Genomic DNA, 20,644 nt, shown 5'->3' on the forward strand with positions numbered 1-20,644 from the left:
CAGCTTGCCCAGCCATGTCAAAGTGAGAGAGGAGAGGACAGATTTACAGGCCTAGTATTGAGAAAAGGAGGGATAACATCCATCGCAGGGAAGGCCCAGTGAGTTCTGAACATGCAGCTTCACAAAAACACACAGGGAACACCCACTGAGCTCTGAACCTGCAGCTCCACAAAAAGACTTAAGGAATACCCACTGAGCTCTGAACCTGCCGCTCCACAAAAAGACACAGGGAACACCCACTGAGCTCTGAACCTGCCGCTCCACAAAAAGACACAGGGAACACCCACTGAGCTCTGGACCTGCCACTCTACAAGAAGACACAGAGAACACCCACTGAGCTCTAACCTGCAGCTCCACAAAAACAAACAGGGAACACCAACTGAGCTCTGAACCTGCAGCTTCTCAAAAACACACAGGGAACACCCACTGAGCTCTGAACCTGCAGCTCCACAAAAACACACAAAACAGTATACAGCATAATATAAAGAAGGGGGGCAGATCACAATATGATATGTAACGCACAGCTTAGGGGGGTAAAAACAGCTTTGTCCAGAGGCCACATGGTTGACTGCTGACAGTGATGGGCCAACCACATGCCCTCTTATAAAAGCCAAACACAATCATAAGTAAACCAAGTTCCTCCATGGTTGAACTTGATGGACATGTTTCTATCTTTCTTTCTTAACATCGCTGCTATTTTATTCTATAAATTGGCAGGGAGGAGACACCACTGTCAGACCCCATCTGTTTGGATTTAAATAGTATAATCGAGCAATATGTAACTAATTCCCCAAAACAAACTGGCATGCATACACTGTATATATACAGCAGCATATATCGCACTATACCGTACATGGATACCAAGCATAATTATCGGCATAGAAAGATAAAGGCAACAGATGCCATACGCCACCAACAGCCAGGATAGGCACAAATGCCAGCCTGTCAGTTCCAAAAGTAAATAGTCAGGGAGGCGGTGCTTAGCTACAGCAGCATGACTCCTCCCTCCCACCCCACCCTGCAAGACAGATATACAAGGCTCGCCTTCCAGCAAGAAACCCTATATGTCATTCAGTAAAAGCAGGATAGGGATGGGGAGGGAGGAGACATGCTGCTGCAGCTCAGTATCCCATCTCTGATTGTTGACCTGTAGGGAGCTGGCAGATTGCCTTTAATATTGATTGTCAATTTATAAGCCATCCAAGGTCAGAACAACTGAAGTTTCTTTATTAATTAAGATGAACGGAGTGAAAAAAAATTGTACTTTGGCATTTTGCCATAATAAACAAAAATATATATGTATGATTTACCTGTCAGTAAAGGGAGGGGAAAGCCACAGCCAAACTGCTCTGGTGGTGACTTATCTCTCAGAGAACAAAGGGGTCAGGCAGTGCCCCACCCCTTTCTCCACTGACATCATCTGTTGGTGGAGTCCAAGGAGAGCCCCATACACTTCATATTGACGGGAGTAGCGGGTTCAGACAATAAAAGTATAAAGTGTATGGGGGACCTTTATTCAATCCCACTGAAATCAGCAGGTTTAGACAACATAAGTGTGTATTGCTGCAGTCTTGAAAGGGTTACAGTCAGCCCTGAGAAATCCTCTTTAAATAAACATGTTGTTGATTGTGAAGCATTTTATTAAAACATAAGGTTGATACGGGGAAGATGTTTATTCTGTATCGCTGACTCATCGGTTCTTTCCCCATCTGTCACTGCTGACTGTAGTACACGACGCAGGAAGGGTAAATGCAGATCGGTGAAAAATGTAAAAATACATAGTAATAACATGACCATTCAATCATATACTGAGAAAATCTGAAAAAAAAAATCTATAAGAAGCTCGACACATTGGTGCATATAAATTCTGCATATAAATCCTCGGCAGATAGTCAGACGGACAATGTAACATTGACACCAATTATATATGTAGTTATAGGCTGTGGGGTTCTAGGTATAGGCAAAGTGTCAAGGTATTGAATAACTCAATTCCATAAAAGTTCAATCTCAATCCAATAATAATATGTTGAATACTGGATTAGCAGGCAATCTGTGATTGACAACCATGGTCGGGCCCAAAGGAGGAGGCGAGAAGAACCTTGGTCACAACAACCTTTAATCATACAGAGAAGCATAAGCAAGGCAATGAACCAACTCCAATAGGATGGCCATATCTTGTGTTTTCACCCAATTTTCTATGTGTATTCTAAATGGACTATAGCGATTCTTCTCTTTTTCTTAAAATCTCAGGCAGCACGGTCTTAGTGCGAATGTGATCTTTGCCCCCCCCATATACATATCCTTGCAAATAATCCTAGTGAACCTTTAAATCAATACATTGTTGTCATACTACCTATATGCAATGTACAGTAATTCCCCCCCCCCCCCCCCGAGCCACGTACATACATAAATATGGTATTTATCACAAGGGTCTACTTAGTGTAGTGTTACCAGTCAATATAAATCGGTGTTACCAATCAATATCTGTCACCAGATAATATCAAACATTAGTCATAAAAAATAAGATCACGCTTCAGATCTACCCTTAAAGGACATTATGTAGATTGAACGACATCCAGAATTTACCATGCAAAGACCGATCAACAACATAGCCATAGAGAGGTCTTAGCCATAAAGAGGTCTTTGGAACAATGGCTTACGTATAAATGGCTCTTACATTTGCTGTAATGATCCGTCATTTATCTCACTTTACAGCCTTATCGAAATATGAGACGTTTGGATTTAAAGTGGCCGTCATTGCCTCCATTGTGAGCTGCGCCATCATCCTCCTTATGTCAATGGCTTTTTTGGTGTGCTGCCTCGTTAACTGTGTGAAGAAAAGTGAGAGGAGGCGATCGGAAAGGTGAGAGGGAAGGATGTTATCTATTTTTATCATTGCGTGCTCAATTTTTTACATACCAAAGGAATAAGACCTATCAAGTACATGCCTCAATAACATGCACAATTTTCCATAAGGCTATGTTCACACAGGTTTTTTTGCTCAGTATTTTGGTCTGTTTTGCTGGCTTCACACAAGGCCTTTTTTGGAAAACTTCCGATGCAGTTTTTGTGCCAAAACCAGAAGTGGATCCAACAGGAAAGAGAAGTACAAGTCAACCCTATATATTTTCCATCCCATTTTATTCTTCTTTTGGTTTTGGTACAAAAGCTGCAGTGGAGGTTTTAAAAAAAAAAAAAAAAACTGCTATGTGTGAAACCACCCTACCTGTCTTTTACCCCCTTGTTAGCTCTTCTTCCATGACCACATTGAGAAGGGAAGTTGGATGCAGCCCTAGGGAGTCCAGAAAAACATGAATACATGAACTCGAGTTGTGCTCATCTCTAATAAAAGTCCCTTTCCTGGCACCATTACCAATGTTATAATTTGGGTGGGCCCTGTGCATTTTACTGCTCCAGTTTTCTGTGATTGTATAATAAATAGAGATGAGCGAACCTGGAGCATGCTCGAGTCGATCCGAACCCGAACTTTCGGCATTTGATTAGCGGTGGCTGCTGAAGTTGGATGAAGCCCTAAGGCTATGTGGAAATCATGGATATAGTCATTGGCTGTATCCATGTTTTCCAGACAACCTTAGAGCTTTATCCAAGTTCAGCAGCCACCGCTAATCAAATGCCGAACGTTCGGGTTCGGATCGACTCGAACCCGAACCCGGTTCGCTCATCTCTAATAATAAAATAACCGCAAGGATAAGTTCACACTATGTATGTCCAACGACCATTTTCATAACATTTTCATTGTGCAAATAACATCTGTTATTTCAAAAATAACTGCCGTTATTTGCGCAGTGATGGCAGAACTTGTATCAATTTTACATAGCATGAACCTAGCCCTTGACTGTGATGTGTGAACACTACCCTAACATGGAAAATAACCTGAGCACCTGGTGCGGTTTGGAGGTTATATTTGGCAGCTTAAGAGCAGTGACCACTTCCTCTTGCTCCTCTTCCTCCTCTTCACTAGTTTTGATGGATCTCTCCCATTATGTTTTATTTCAGGCTCATTTCTGAGATTTCTGGCCATCTGTTTGTATCATTAAGCAAATGTTTGGTTGCCTGATGTAACACTGCTCTCCTGTATATATATATCCACACAGCAGCTTTGTGCTATATCCCAGGAGAGTAGAAACAATCATGGGTAATAAAGCAAGAATGAATCTATAAAGAGAAATTAATGTCTTTAATAAAATGTAGCAGGGGGCACATAGAGACGGAATATCACCGGATTGGAGGAGGCCATGCCTTCTCTGCTGGATATAAGTTGTAGTGAACGTGCGGTAGTATTTATGTGAATTCCCGTCATGTAATAAAGAAATGTAACTGATTATTTGGAGCTTATACAGTTTATATAGGGGGCGTCTGCTTTGGATTCATTTTTGTGCTGACTCAGTAGTTTCCATTATTTCCCTGGTTACCGCTGGAATCGGTTCTCTCATTATAAAACCTGACACCATAAATTAACTATTGCTGTCGGTACTTGGGAGCGTCATTGACTATTGTGCTGTGAATCCTTATGCATTTTACATTTCCTGGATGTCAGCATAATTGATAGCATGTTGTAGATCAGTGTTTCTGAGTGGTCCAAAGCCAAGCCCTCCGTACTCAAAGAAATTACATCAAAGCACCCTCAAGGCTATCGTCATACACTTTGCTGTGCATAGGAAACACGGTATATAGACTAGAGGCAGACGTAGTGGGAGCTTGGGGGATTTAGAGAAATAATTCAGCCATATATGATCCCTATATTACCATTATCACTATACACAGACCAATATCACTGCATACAGTGGTAGGACCTAGCTCTACCCAGTCTCTGAAGACAATATATGTGATTACAGGGCATCCAGTGGTGGTCATTTTACCTTTTTCGCATGCTCCTCCAGTGCAGACCCCTAGGATGATTTATACCAGCCGATTTCTTTCATCTCTGCAGAAGAGGTTACACAAACATCTTAGGGCCCTATTCCACCGGACAATTATCTTTCAGATTATCGTTAAAACGTTCGAATCTAAACGATAATCGTTCGGTTGAAATGCAGTTAACGATTAACGACAGAACGAGAAATTGTTGATCGCTTTATAAGACCTGGACCTATTTTTATCGTTGCTCGTTCGCAAAACGTTCGCAAATCGTTCGCATTGAATAAGACAAGAAGACTGTTGAACAAGAAGACTTCAACAGGGTGAGTGCCATGTCTTTACTTCTTTCGTGAAATATTGCACCCTTGGACTGTGTCACATAGAGCACCACTCTAGAAGTCTATATACATATTTTTTGCCTATAAATATCTAGTGCATTCAGTCCTCTATTGGATTCAGCGGTAGTGCCGTCCTCACATTCATCTCACGTTGTGCTGACCAACAAGAAATGGTTGATCGTTTGATAGAATCTGGACATATTTTCATCGTTGATCGTTCACAGATCGTTAGAACATTGTCGCTCGGTCGTCGTTTGGTCGTTCCCTGGTCTATCAGCCAGGAAGGGACGAGCGCAAGTACGACTGTAAGTAACAATCATGGTCCTGTATAATAAGGTGAACGATTGTCATAGCGGTTATTTGAGATTGTTTATCGTTAATCGCTGGAAAATTGTCCCATATAATACCATGTGAGTGGGCTTGGGGAGGGGGGGTTAATTCTCTTTAACTTGTAGGAAGACAGGTCACTCCCCCCCCCACTTCCCATAATGCAGTTTACCCAGTATATACAGTAGTTGACCCAGTAGGTAGTTTCCATTTGTAGATATGCCCCAGTGGTCCATTTTCTCTTGTAGATAACACACAGTTTGTAGTATTCCCAGTACATAGCACCCCAGTAGGCAGCTTACCCTGTGCAGTAGCCAGTGTCCCTCCTTGTAGATAGGCCCAGAAGGAAGTGTCCCCCCTGTAGATAGGCCCAATATGCAGTGTCCCCCCTGTAGACAGGCTCAGTAGGCATTGTTTTCTGTAAACAGACCCCTAGTAGGCATTATCCCCCTGTAGATGCCCCCCGTAGATAATGGTCCCCAGCAGTCCCCCCCCCTTCCCCCCGTAGATAGCCCCAAGTAGGTGGTGTCTCCGGTAGTTTTCCAGGAAGGGGTCTCTTTTAAGATAGGCCTAGGGAGGGATGCATGAGAGTAAGAAATTACACTTACCTCCCTGGCTCCCATATCATGACCAGTACCATTCCGTTTTCTGGGGCAGTTGCAGGTCAGCCCACCCAGAATATCAGAGACTAAGTTGGGACACTGCTGCGGCCTGACTGGCTGGACTCATGGCCCCAGAACTCAAAAGTGGCCTCACAGCAGCAACAAAGCGGTAAGATATTGGCAGCAGCGTGGGAGCCAGGAAGGTAAGTTTACTATTATTTTTAAGCATGTCTGAAAAAAGACCCCTGCCCGGACAACAGACAGTAAAACCCCATCCTTCCCTCCTCTGACATAAACTGTAGGGGAGTTTGAAGGCCTCCATAAACATTAGACAGTTAGCTGAAGCTTTGGCTGCCAACACATGATGGCGATTGTAGTCTTGCGACATCCGGAGGGCCAAAGGTTCCCCCTCCCTGGATTAGTAGAATGTAAAATGTATTAAACAAATATATGAATAATAATATCGACAAGACCCCCTCCCCCGCCCCCAGCCAATTAATTTCCTTCTGACACCTGGAAAAAAAGACGTAGATTAGGCTTCACTTTCATCGGTCCGGGGAACGTTCTGTTTTTGCTAAGCTTAAATTTAAATTGTGTTAAAGTTAATTAAGTGGAAAGTAAAACTAAAAATAAATGAAGAGGAGGAAAGCAGAAGAGAAAAACCGACACAGGGAATTATCATCAAAATACTCCTCTTATGTGTTGGTTAAATTAATTTTCCTTATCATTTGTGTTATAAGAAAAACCTTTCACGTCTTTAATGGACGTTTTGTTCGTAAGATATAGCCTATAAATGACGTTCAGATAGTCTCTTGTTTTATGAGACAAATTCAGTGCGTATGTAGAATTGAAACAGAGAAGCTGTGCTTAGTCAGCGACTGTAGATTTACCAGCCGCAGAAAATCATCCTGTGATGAGTAGTCTCACAGTGACTCTGCTGGGGAGTAGAAGCAGATACCATTTGTGAAGATTCTAAAAGGGGTTCTCCTCACCAGACAACTCATTTTTGTAGGACCTATTATGATGAGCTCATTTGCCCCTTTCTTCTCCCAGTTAACCTCACTTTATTGTGTACATTATTATGGGGGCAGTTATACTGCCAGAGCGGAGAGATGATGGCCTTTATTTCCTAACATGTTTCCATCATCAAATTGATGGTTTTTTAACTAGTTTTTCCTATGCTATATTCCAACAATGGTGGTTACATGTATGTGACATTATGCAGGGCCGACTACTGATGGGCTGATATTGTTTTGTGATATGCAGGGCCGTAATGGCGCAGATCCCGGCTCGGCACTCGATTGCTTCAGCCAAAAGCAATACAGTGCCAAACTCATTGATCTATGCAGTATAACTATACTGCATAGATCTCAATAAGAGACCAGCGTGCATATACTAGAATCCCCCCAGGGGGAATAACCTTAACCTTAGGGGGACTTCTAGTATAAATGTAAAAAAAAAAAAAGTGTTATAATTAATAAAAAGCCCCCTCCCCTAATAAAAGTTTGAATCACCCCCCTTTTCCCATGTTATAAATAAATAAATAAAACATGTTTGTAATCGCCCGAACTATTAATTAATCACATTCCTGATCTCGCACGGTAAACGGCGTAAGCATAAAAAGAATCCTAAAGCATTTTTGGTCGCATCAAATCCAGAAAAATTTGTAATAAAAAATGATCAAAAAGTCGCCAATCAAGGTGCCGATAGATAGAACATATCATGACGCAATAAATGATACCTGACACAGCCCCATAGACCAAAGGATAAAAGCGCTATAAGCATGGGAATAGAGCGATTTTAAGGAACGTATATTTGTTAACAATGGTTTGAATTTTTTACAAGTCATCAGATACAATAAAAATGATACATATTATATATCGTTGTAATCGTAACGACTTGAGGAACATATATAACAAGTCAGTTTTACCCCAGGGTGAACGGCTCAAAAACAAAAACACTCCAAATAAAAAAAATTCGTTTTTTTTTTTAAATTTCACTAAACCTATCATTTTTTTTCTGGTTTCGCAGTGTAATTTATGCATAATTTCAGCCTGTCCTTGCAAAGTACAATTAGTGGCGCAAAAAATAAGGGCTCATGTGGGTTTCTAGTTGAAAAAATGCAACTGCTATGGCCTTTTAAGCACAAGGAGGAAAAAACGAAAACGCAAAAGTTGAAATTGGCCCAGTCCTCTAAGGGTTAAAGCAAATGTATCTGATGGTACATTTGCTTTAGGCAGACAACCTTTTTAAAATTAACTTGTTTAGGGTCAAGAGAGGTAAATCTTGCTTAGGGTTTAATTTTCATATAAAGTAAGTTCCTAAACTTGATTAACACTCCTCCTCCTTTATATACGTATTCTCCATAAATAAAGACATGACCGAGTCAGTGCTATACGGCATATTGGCCTCATCCCATTACCATCCAAATATTGAGTCTGCCCTACAAAAATTGTCATTGCCTATCTACATCAGTATATGATTTACTCTAAAAAAAAATCAGCTAAAATATCATTCCTTTTCTGCCATTCGGGAGGTTGGTTTGATTTTAATGTCGTGAACATACTACAGTCATCAACCCCGGGGTATAGACCGGGCACTGCCACTCTATATTCTCCTTGGCAAGTGTCTGCCTGCATCAGTGTCAGTAAACAAACCTCTCAACGTTTGTACGCGCATCGAGCCAAGCCTTGATGAATTCGCTCCGAACCGTGTGAACTCACAGAAGGTGGCAGATTAAACTAATTACATGGTAAAAATAAACTCCGAGTCAAGGTCCTTGTCACCAACCTGCCAGTGCCCAATCATTAACACATGATGGAGATCCCATTGAAGTGGATGTTTGGAAACAAATATTGTTAACAAATTGGAGGCTCTGCAGAGTATAGTATCTGACTGAAGGAAAAATAAGCTGTTTGTAGAAACTCTACGGCCTTTTCAGAAAGACAGAAAATCCTTGGAGAAGAAGGAATTATGAGAAGTAAAGTGCACGGTTTGCTGTTTACATGGCATATGACACAGTAAAAGGTTCTTGCTAAAGCTCGATAAGCAAGGGTTTCATAGCACTCGGTAGAACTATGTGAGAAGAAGCTACCCCCGCAGTCTGGTTATCACTATGGATCTGGCTCTATAACCCTTTGTGCTTAGCCAATATCTCTTGGGGAAGCTGCATCCTGAAACACATATATCCATTGCAACTAACTGCAGGGGTATGATATGACATGATGCCAAGGCAGGGGCCATTCATTGTTAGTGATTCTCTGCACTAAGTAATAATCAGAGTCTTAATTGGGTGACACCATCTTTCTTACCCCATATTATGCTCTTGTCAGGCACATGGGCAGGGACTGTCTCCTCTACACAACCCACTGCATATATGAAACATTTTTAGAATATTTAAAGTTAAAGGGGTAGTTCAGCCCCAAAAAAAAAAATCTTTCAAATCAACTGGTGCCAGAAAGTGCCAGATATTTGTAATTTACTTCTATTAAAAATCTCAAGCCTTCCAGTACTGAATGTCCTACAGGAAGTAGTGTATTCTTTCCAGTCTGACACAGTGCTCTCTGCTGCCACCTCTGTCCATGTCAGGAACTGTCCAGAGCAGTAGTAAATCCCTACAGAAATCCTCTCCTCTCCAGGCTGGAAAGAATACACCACTTCCTGCAGGTCATACAGCAGCTCATAAGTACTGAAAGACTTAAGATTTTTTTTAAGAAGTAAATTACAAATCTCTGGCACTTTCTGGCACCAGTTGATTTGCTGAACTTCCCCTTTAACGTCATTAGTGATGGAAATGTTGAAACATTTCAGAATAAAAAAAAATTATATTTTTTCAGTAGGCAGAGGCAGAGAGGAACATAACAAACAAGCCCATGCACATAAATAGAAGATAGCACAGCTTGGCTCTCCACGTTTTGGATACCGGACACGAAGCACATGCCAGTCACTAAGTGGTGCTCAGTCTTTAGAAGCCACAAGAATATACAGTAAAGAGAAAATGCAGGCGGCACTCACCAGGTGTGAACAGACAATCCAGATTTATTCAGACAATAGAAGTAGCAAGGGAGAGGAGATGGGTGACCGCAGATTCATGACTAGTGCCGCTTTGACAAACTCTCCTCCACAAACTTGTTGACGGAGGGTTCGTCAAAGTAGCACTAGCCACGAAACTGCGCTCTCCTCTCCCCCGCTACCTTTATCGTTTGCCAGATTCACATCTGTTCACATCTGGTGAGTGCCGTCTGCATTTTCTCTTTACATAACATAATGAACAAGCTCTACTTACCTTTTCCTGCTGTGCCACAGAAAATAAAAAAATAAATATCTAGTGTAGTCAGTCAAATATCTCGGCACTATGAATGGCTGTATTGCACAACTTACATATACTGTAGGTGATGCTCATGCAACAAATAAGAAGCCCAATTATTACTATAGCCATTTCCACAAAGCTGTCAGACCTTCACCAGCTGCAAGTACAATGGTGTCATTGCGCTAATATTGTTGCCCCGTCTGAAGGGAGCTGACTGCTTTGTGCTCACCGCTGTATGCAATGCTAATAGTGTCCTGAGGTTACCCTTGTATGAGAGTAAGATGACACTGTGTAGGGTGGAAGTGCTTGTGGTATGTATGGATCCCAATAGACTGTAAAGGAGTATCCCGGCACTCACTGAATTCTTAAATCAGCTGATGAAGACCATAGGTCGAAATGCGTCCTCCTTCTGTGCCTGCTTTATGTGAAACTTAATAAACAAGTATTTAAGAATTTGGTGAGTGCCGGGATACTCCTTTATAGTCTGAGGTTACCATTGGCATTGAAAATGACTTCTTACAATTTATTGTAGGCAATTTTAATTCTCAAAACTGAAACAGAAGCCAACTTACTACACCATTTTCAGTGTGGTACATAAGAGGCACCACTTTGTTGCACTACAATTTGGCTGGCCTGTCTTGGGATTGTGTTGAATAGTTAGAATCTGACAGGTAGACTTAAGTGAACTTTGAACATACTTGGGTTCGTCTATGGCCTATGGCTGTATCCATATTTTCCAGGACTCCCTAAGGCTAAATCCTACTTAAGCAGCCACCGCTAGCGTTCTCAAAGTGCACTCAACTCTACTGAGAGACTGCTGGGCTCACTGAAGAATATTCTACTTTCTGGCTTATTGGGATTGCAAATCTAACACGGTGTAAATCTCAACACATTTCTAGCAAACAGGTTTTGTTTATCCCCCCCCCCCCCCAAGTAATTCTTCTTATGATTTTCTACTGCAGACAATCAACATTATATTCGCCGCATGTGAACATACCCATATATTCCAAAACTGCACTCACAAATCTGTTTGGCACAGGAAACCGTCAACAAGCTTGTGGACAAACAATCACTAACAGCTTAGGCCCCTTCACAACATGGAAAAACACAAAAGATGCAACAGCTCAACGGCAAGATACCGACCCAATACGGATATGAAGTTTGCTAAAAGTAGCCCCCAAACTGCTAAAAAATCAGCATAAAAATATTGAGGCTCTTGCACTCCACCCATCCCACCCAGGTGGTTATTATATTTGCCAGTATTTGATGGATCCAGCATGCCCAGAGCATAGGCTTATTACACGCCATGGAGAGGCTAAAGTACAGGGCCTACGCGGCATGAGGCCACCTTATCGTGGTGGGATGGTTTACCCTACTTGCAAATGGTAAACAAAAGCCTTATTATTTTAATGGAGCTTTTCTTAGCAGTTGGGGGCTGGTTTTAGCTATTTTCATATATGTATTGGGTCTGTGTCTTGCCATTGCGGTGAGCTGTGGCACTTTTTGTGTTTGTGTCTAGTGTGAATGGTGTTTTAGGAGAGCTGATCAAATTTGTCTTTTTTGCCATTGTATTTCATTCACAACATGGTTCTTGCCCAAGTCGTAGGCATACATCAGCAAGCTGTGATTTACAGATGTACACTGTGATATGTTGCCAGTAGGCCCATTCACCAGATGTTCGATCCATTTCACAAACATAGTCAATGTGGCGGGAAAGTCAGTGCACTATAAAACAGTAAACAACAAGCCAAATGTAAGGCGCTGACATTTTATAAATCTGGGCCACCGTTTCTGTGCAAAACTTTTTAAAAAAACTAAAAAAACAAAAAACAAAAAAGTGACGTGATTGCAGCCCAATATACAGTGATGGGAGAGTGGGAAATAAAAAGTTTTCCCAGTCAGAGCTGTGATTGAGCCATCAGTCTTTTTCTCATTTGTAGAGAAGGGGCCGACTATTCTCACTTATAGTAGACGCACACAATCTGCCTCTGCTGTTTTTCCATAAAATGCATAGCAGGATAAGCAGCTTCCCAAACAATGAATCCGAGAAGCTGAAAGCAGAAAAAGGTTGTGCGTGATCAAAATGGATTTGTGTTAATATTCTCAACTGTGAATTGAAGACAAACAGAATGTAACATTCAGCGAAAAGTATCAAATTGTGACATGAGACTGGAATCTCTGCTGTTAGATGTGGCTCTGAACACCGACAGTATGTATATGGCGATGATTTGTCTCCTGCATTCATCTAATCTTTTGTCATCTCTCATTGCGCAGAGACAAGGTCATGTGGCATCAATTAGAATGCGAGGATCTGGAGAACATGCAAGCTGCCTACTTCGCAATGAAAGGAGGAAATAACAATAACAACAAGCCAGGGAGCCGGCCGAGAATCGACGACTGGATAAATATAGCCTATGAGAACCAGGGATTTTGCAGGCAAGTTGTAAATCTGCATTAATTTAGTATTTACTCAACTGATTAGAATTATTACCACTATTGTGATCAGTCCATGTCCGCAGATAGGGCTGAACTGTGACCCATACACTTAGGCAAGTTTGAAAGGGAGCCACTTAAAGGGATGACCATGGATAATATAGCACTATAAAAATAAAAAATAAGCAATACTCACCTGCCTCAATCCCTCACAGCTGCTGTTTTGACAGTCCTTGCAAATCACCACTTTTCTGTTGTTCCAGTTACGTGCAGTGTTGGCTGGGTTCACACTACGTATATTTCAGTCAGTATTTTGGTCCTCATATTGCAACCAAAACCAGGAGTGGATTGAAAACACAGAAAGGCTCTGTTCACACAATGTTGAAATTGAGTGGATGGCCGCCATTTAATGGCAAATATTTGCAGTTATTTTAAAACAACGGCTGTTATATTGAAATAATGGCAGTTATTTACTGTTATATGGCGGCCATCCACTCAATTTCAACATTGTGTGAACAGAGCCTTTCTGTGTTTTTAATCCACTCCTGGTTTTGGTTGCAATATGAGGACCACAATACTGACTGAAATATACGTAGTGTGAACCCAGCTCAAGCTGATCTGTCAAAATGTTCGGGTTTGGCAAATGGAACGCCTGGCATTTGATTACTGGTGGCTGCAGAAATCGGATGCTGCCCTAGGGCTGCCAGAAAACATGCATACAACCTAGGGTCATGTCAATATTTTTCTGGCAGCCCTAGGGCGGCATCCAATTTCTGCAGCCACCAGTAATCAACATTTTGACAGATCAGCTCAACACTAGTTACATATCCTCCCTACAAGAACTGCCCTTCTCAGCCAGTCACTGACTTATACCAGACACAACTATGGTACTAAATTTCTTAAAGGGGTTATTCAGGCTTAGAAAAACATGGCTGCTTTCTTCCAGAAACAGCACCACTCTTATCCTCAGTTTGCATGTAATTTAATTCAGTTAAAGTGAATGGAGCTCCATGTAATAGAGACAACAATCAGCCGATAACAGCGATCATCGGCTGATCGTTGGTTTAGGTTTGGACCTAAAATCGTTGGGTGCTATCACATGTAGTGATTTGCGACCAACGGCTCTGACGATTTCCCTTAGTGTGTCTTACCTCAATACAGAAATACCGGGATATACTCTGTGGGGGACATCTATTAAGTCTGGCATTTTCTGCGCCAGGCTTAAAAATGTCCCCGCACTGCCTCTGCATAAATCCCGTGCACACCAGTGTGTGCGGCGAGGAAACCTACACCAGCTTAGAGCTATAGATTAAAATAGATTAAGCAGACCCAGAGTCCGTGCCCCCGTTCCGCCCCTTTCACACCCCACGCCCCCCTGGCGAAGCTGGCGTAAAATGGCCAGATGCAAATAAATGTCCCCTATATGTCTAGCAACAATGGTAAAGAATTTTTACCCCTAATGTTGTGTTCAGAGTGACTGGCATCGCTATTGTCTCAGTGTGTTGCCACTTCCTTCTCAGGTTATCACTTTTATTGAACTATGGAAAGCAGGAACGCTGATCATTTATCATTTTTCACAGGGCCGGATTAAGGTTGGTGGAGGCCCTGGGCAACAATTTTGTTGGGGCCCCCCCATTTCCTTCCCCCACAAATAAACCATACAGCAATCTATACAGGTGGCTGATTATTGTAGGGGACTTACAGTAAGACAGGATGGGGGAGGGGTGAGCATCGTGGAGTTCTCTCACTTAATTCAATGCGAGAACACATCACTTTAGCACTTTCTGTGCTCTCTTGCCCACTGTGTTAGCCACCACAGCTAGCATATGGAGTTGTGAATCGCAGGCAGAACCTGGATTTGCAAGTCTAGGTCCAATCTTCAGTTCCCCACCATATACACTACCTGAAGCAGTAAAGAGCACCCAGAAAAAACTTAAAGGCTGTGTATAACCTATAGCGGCATATATAGCTGCACACAGGCTACATGTCATATGCTACACACAGGCTATATATACACATATGCTGAAAACAGGCTACATGTCATATGCTGCACACTGGCTATATATCATAGGCTGCACACAGACTGTATATTATAGGCTGCACACAGGCTATATACCATACACTGCACATAGGCTATATACCATACACTGCACACAGGCAGTGGCTTTGGCTTCAAAAATCTGTAAGAAAACTCTGTGTAAAGGCACCCTTAGGGTATATTCACACGGGCGGGCTCGCAGCGAGATTCTCGCTGCGAGCCCGGCAGGTCCTGGCAGTTCCCATACACTACATACTTGCTGCGGTCTAAACGACCGCAGCGAGTATGTAATTATACCGCCCTTAACCCCTTCTGCTCCCGCCCGGCTCCCCCGCTGTAAGCAGCATACATTACCTGTCCTTGCTGCACGGGTCCGGCGTCCTGCTCTCCTGTCCGGCCAATTAGTGTGTTGCCTAGCCGCAGCCACTGATTGGCCGTACGGGAGAGCAGGACGCCGGACCCGTGCAGCGAGGACAGGTAAAGTATGCTTACAGCGGGGGAGCCGGGCGGGAGCAGAAGGGGTTAAGGGCGGCATAATTACATACTCGCTGCGGTCGTTTAGACCGCAGCAAGTATGTAGTGTATGGGAACTGCCAGGACCTGCCGGGCTCGCAGTGAGAATCTCGCTGCGAGCCCGTTTGTGTGAATATACCCTTAAGCACAGTGATGTAGCAGAGACGAAATTCAACACACAAATACAGTAGCAGAGCTGAATTTCAGTACAGAAGTAGCAGAAGTGAATATGATGTTTTTCACTGTAATATCCCTGCAATGTCCCCTAACATCAAGTCCCTTCTGTAAAGTAGCTTTTACTTGTGCAGTCCCATGCAAAATATAGGGGGGGTAGGCCTGTCCACTCTTTTGGTTCATCCTGCCTGAAGGAGTTGGACCGGAGCCAGAGCACACTGGAGAACTAAACATGTCTTGTCTCCTTGTCTGGCGTCCTGTGACTGGCGGCTGGAGTGTCCGTGTGGTGCAGCTGACCTGAGGAACCTGGTGGGAGAGGAATGGGATTGGTGAATGTGGTGGTGAGAATGGAAACGGCGCAATTCATGGTTGATAGGAGCAGGGGTTGGGAGCGGGGCCACAGTGTTACACTGGGGTACCTTGGGCCCACCAGGGAAAGTGACTCTAGGGTTCCACCCTACATAAACAGATTACACCAGCAGCACCAAACCATTCACATTAGCACAGCGACTTTGCATATAGCCATGTATGTGACCAGTGATGCCAGCACACGGCCAGTCACTTGTACACTTGTTTCTGTAGCACCATATGTACACAGCACATGCCTGCCACATACATTTTTGGTTCCTGGTCCAGTTAGGAAAACATTAAGGGTGCCTTCACACCTACAGTATCGCAGTAGAAAATCCGCTGCGGATCCGCAGCGGAGTTAACTAAATGAATAAACACAGCATTAAATCCGCACTTACAAATCTGCTGCGGATCTGCTGCGGATCCGCAGCGGATTTTCTACTGCGATACGGTAGGTGTGAAGGCACCCTAAAGGGGTATTCTCACCTGCTAAGTGAAGGGGGGACTCCTATCAACCTGACAGGAATTCCTTTTTCTTGTAGTAAACTACTGGGTGTAGAGAATTCTCCTAGTACTTATGCTGTATTCACAAATAGAATTATTTTCTCATGCAGTTTTGCCACAATTTCCGCTGATACAGTAAAGCTCTGCAATGAAAAAGCAGCGTGTGTATTATAGCAAAGAGCAACGTTTCCCTTTTCACTTCAGGGCACCCTACCAAATAGTTTTCTACAAAAAAAATTTTTAATTCAGAGATTCACAGGTCACTTTCCTTTTTCTCTCCATCTGGCCCGGACCATAATGATGATTTCTTGCAGCTACAATTCTTCATTCTTCAGAACCTACAAGACAGACATCTCAGGCTCCGCAGCAACTTCCTTCCCTTTCTCCCTCCTATAGGCTCCCAAACTGTAGTAATTCTGCTGCTTGGTTTCATGTGCAGTAAAGTGAGTAGGAATGTGGGTTACCCCCTGTATGTAGGATCCTCTGCTATGTCCTCCATATAGTAATATAGTATATACCCCTGCTCTGATATATGCCCCAATAGTATATACCCCTGCTCTGATATATGCCCCTATAGTATATACCCCTGCTCTTATATATGCCCCTATAGTATATACCCCTGCTCTGATATATGCCCCCATAGTATATACCCCTGCTCTGATATATGCCCCTATAGTATATACCCCTGCTCTGATATATGCCCATATAGTATATACCCCTGCTCAGATATATGCCCCTATAGTACATACCCCTGCTCTGATGTGCCAATACAAAACAAAACCCTCATACTCCCCTGATCTGGGCAGATAACAGCTCTTCTCTCTTCTGGCTCTTCTCTGTTCCTTCATCCTGTCAGCCGCTGTGACAGATCCTTCAGCAGGCTCCATGATGTCACATCCCTGCTGGAGAAGTCAGGTTTCCTTGCCGAGGTCCCGCACTGTCCTCTCCTCAGTGAGGGGGAGGGGCGAGTGAGGACCTCAGCAGTAGACAGGCACCCAGAAGCTTGACAGGAAGAATCCATTCAAAGACCCACCAGGGGGAATCTGAGCCTGCCGGGAGGGAGATGCTTACACAGGATTAACCCTACACCTCCCTCCATGAACAGCATGCAGTGTGGTCAGTGCTGTGTCCAGGCAGGGTTTCCACATGCTTTTTGCACGTGGGACTGGCTCCCAGACACCACTTCCGTGTTTGGGCTGTGGAGGCCCCCTAGTGGTGGAGGCCGCTAGGCAAGTGCCCCTGGTGCCCTCCCTTTAATCCGGCCCTGATTTTTCACAACCCACAGAGGATGCAAAATGTTAGCAGAGCAGTGTGTAGGAGACAGAAAGGGGTCATGTGGCCATGAAAAATCCTCTCACTCCATTTTATATAGTACACCGGGGCCTGTTTCTACTTCTTCTATTGACCAAGTTCTCAGCAATATCCTGGTCAAAAGTTCTAGTGTTTCTTTGTAAAGAGAATATGTACACACGATCAGATCTAACATTACCGCCACTGACGGGTGACGTAAATAGCATATATTATCACCTGACAATGGTCATAATATATGAGGTGGCAAGTTAAGTGTCAGCTTTTGACGTTGTTGTGTCATAGGATGTGAACCGCTTAGACAAGGGTAAAATTGTGATGACTATGTGACTGGAGTCCTAGGAGGGAGAGCTAGTCTATCGGTAGAAGTGTTGTTGTTCCCCAAGTCTCAATGATGTGTATGTGGAGTGAAGACTAACCCATCTGAAGAGCTATGGAAACAAAAATTGCTAACAAACTTAAAAGAGAAGTCCGGCAAAAAATTTTGTTAAAGTATTGTATTGCCCCCCAAAAGTTATACAAATTACCAATATACACTTATTACAGGAAATGCATATAAAGTGCCTTTTTCCCTGCACTTACTACTGCATCAAGGCTTCACTTCGTGGATAAAAATGGTGATGTCACTTCCTGTATAAAATGGTGATGTCACGACCCGACTCCCAGAGCTGTGCGGCTATGGTTGCTGGAGAGGATGATGACAGGGGGACACTGAGGGACACAGGGCACTGGAGGGACACTGAGCATCCCCCTGCCATCATCCTCTCCAGCAGCCACAGCCCGCACAGCTCTGGGAGTTGGGTCTTGACATCACCATGTTATCCAGGAAGTGAAGCCTTGATGCAGTAATTAGTGCAGGGAAAAAAAATCACTTTATAAGCATTTCCCATAATAAGTGTATAATGGTGATTTGTATAACTTTTGGCGAGCAATACAATACTTTAATAAAAATTTTTCTCCTTTATTAAAAAAAATTCTCCTTTAATGGTGGGTACAAAGAAAGGTGTCAGGACAGATTCTAGCCACAGTCAGAGCACCCATGATGTCCTTGTCCATCACCTACAAGGTGATGGTGTAATGGAAGAAGGTGGCCTTATATAATGAATCATGTTTTCTTGTGGATGGCACCAGGATTTGCTATAGGGGGCCGAGGCCATGGTTATCGATGTATACCGTCATATCAGACTGCTTCACATTTTACAAATATCTGATGTATACAAAGGAAATTTCTACTGAGAAACACAAGAGAGTAGCATTACAATTTATTACGAATGTTGTATGTTTACCCAGTAATGTTGTGTAATGTAGTCCAGAGCTGCATTCATAATTCTGCCAAGGTGCAAATCATGACTATCCTTTTTCCTTGCAGATGCCAAGATCTTTGCAGTCACGATCGCAGGGCACATAAATGTAGAGGAAGCCATTGTCGGTATTGTCACAGTAAGGAACGATCGATCAGACCGCATATCCCCGGCTCCAGTGTTACAATACAAACTATTAGCGGAATGCACGTTGTTGAAATTTATGGACATGAAAAAGACATTCAGAGGAGACTTGAACCTCATGTTCCTGAGTAGGAAGGTGGACCGAGATTACTAACGTCTTAGGACTACAATGTGTTCTATCTATGTGCCTTAGAAATGAATCGACTTTTGACATTAAAACATTAGTGCAAATTTCCTGGAGGACTTGCCTGATTTCACATTCACCAAGATGTAGAGGATTCCGTCACTTCAGACATGAGAAGATCCCTAGGATATTGTCCTCAACTACCATACCAGGTGCATTATACAGTGATCTACTGTACATACGTGTAATGATACATGGAATAATGTAATATACAACCTTTTCAATACAGCAATTTTTTTTCTAGATTTATACAGTGTCATTGGACTTTAATCAATGCTGCATCAATGCTGTGCATTACTCGGATATCACTCACTTCTATTTTATATCATGTGACATTCATGGAAGTACAACTGATGTTCTGACTCATTGTTCTTGGGGCATGTTCACATTTGCCAACATATACCACGGATTATCCATACAACGGATCTATTGCTTTTAGGAGTGACTACAGTCAGTGTATACTGAGACTCACAAGAGTGGTGTCCTGCAAAAGCCCATATACGCTAACAAGTGGACTAACTTGTATGATTTACATTGTTCTGTGCAGCTGATTCAGAGATATCCTGCTGATTAACATAGACAATAAGTAGTCCTCTCCATAATGTGCATGAGCCCAGTAGTCCTCAATATTCATAAGAAGCAGAAAACTCCGCCCACCAGCTGCTGATTGGCAGTTATCTATTCATGCTGTGTATAGGCAGTCAACTGTCAAACAGCAGCTGGTGGGAGGAGTGTGGCAACAATCCTATTTTCCTGCACATTAGGAGAACAGCTGAATAGAATAATACACCAATATGTTCAGCATTTCTGTCACTAGTTTAGACTGCCTTAATTTAAGACAGCATAAACCTAGTGACAGATACCCTTTAAACTGTGTGTGATCCATTGAAAGGAATGTATCTGGCAGGAGTATACTATGGTTGGAATATCATTCTTGTGTGAGCACAGCCTTAGTCCAAACCTTCTCGTCCAACCCTGAGAATCCAAGCTGTATACCCCTTTCTTGTACATACTCTGCTGCTTCCATGTTGTTTTATATTCACACAAATCTACATAAAAAATTTTGAAGAAAAATTATGTAATTAAACATTTTTAAAACAAAAATACGGTAAAAAAAGAATGATATGGTGACCCCCCAACTTACAGCATCAGTTTACTCCAAGACAACCATTGCAACCTGAAAACATTGAGACCATAGCTGCTCTATAGAAAAAAACAACAACAAAAACAACATGGCGAA

General features: G+C 42.7%; 1 protein-coding gene across 1 annotated transcript in view; it reads left to right on the plus strand.

The window, feature by feature from the left end:
- Positions 1-20,423, plus strand: part of SUSD3 (sushi domain containing 3) — a 65,734-nt gene extending 45,311 nt beyond the window's left edge. The window contains exons 3-5 of the mRNA XM_069967068.1: positions 2,716-2,863; positions 12,729-12,890; positions 19,145-20,423. Coding sequence (XP_069823169.1) covers positions 2,716-2,863; positions 12,729-12,890; positions 19,145-19,352 — 518 coding nt within the window. The 3' untranslated portion in view covers positions 19,353-20,423. The remainder of the gene's footprint in view (positions 1-2,715; positions 2,864-12,728; positions 12,891-19,144) is intronic.
- The last annotated feature ends 221 nt before the right edge of the window (positions 20,424-20,644 follow it).

The sequence above is a fragment of the Dendropsophus ebraccatus genome, chromosome 4 (genome assembly GCF_027789765.1).
Source record: "Dendropsophus ebraccatus isolate aDenEbr1 chromosome 4, aDenEbr1.pat, whole genome shotgun sequence".
NCBI classification, from domain to species: Eukaryota; Metazoa; Chordata; class Amphibia; order Anura; family Hylidae; genus Dendropsophus; species Dendropsophus ebraccatus.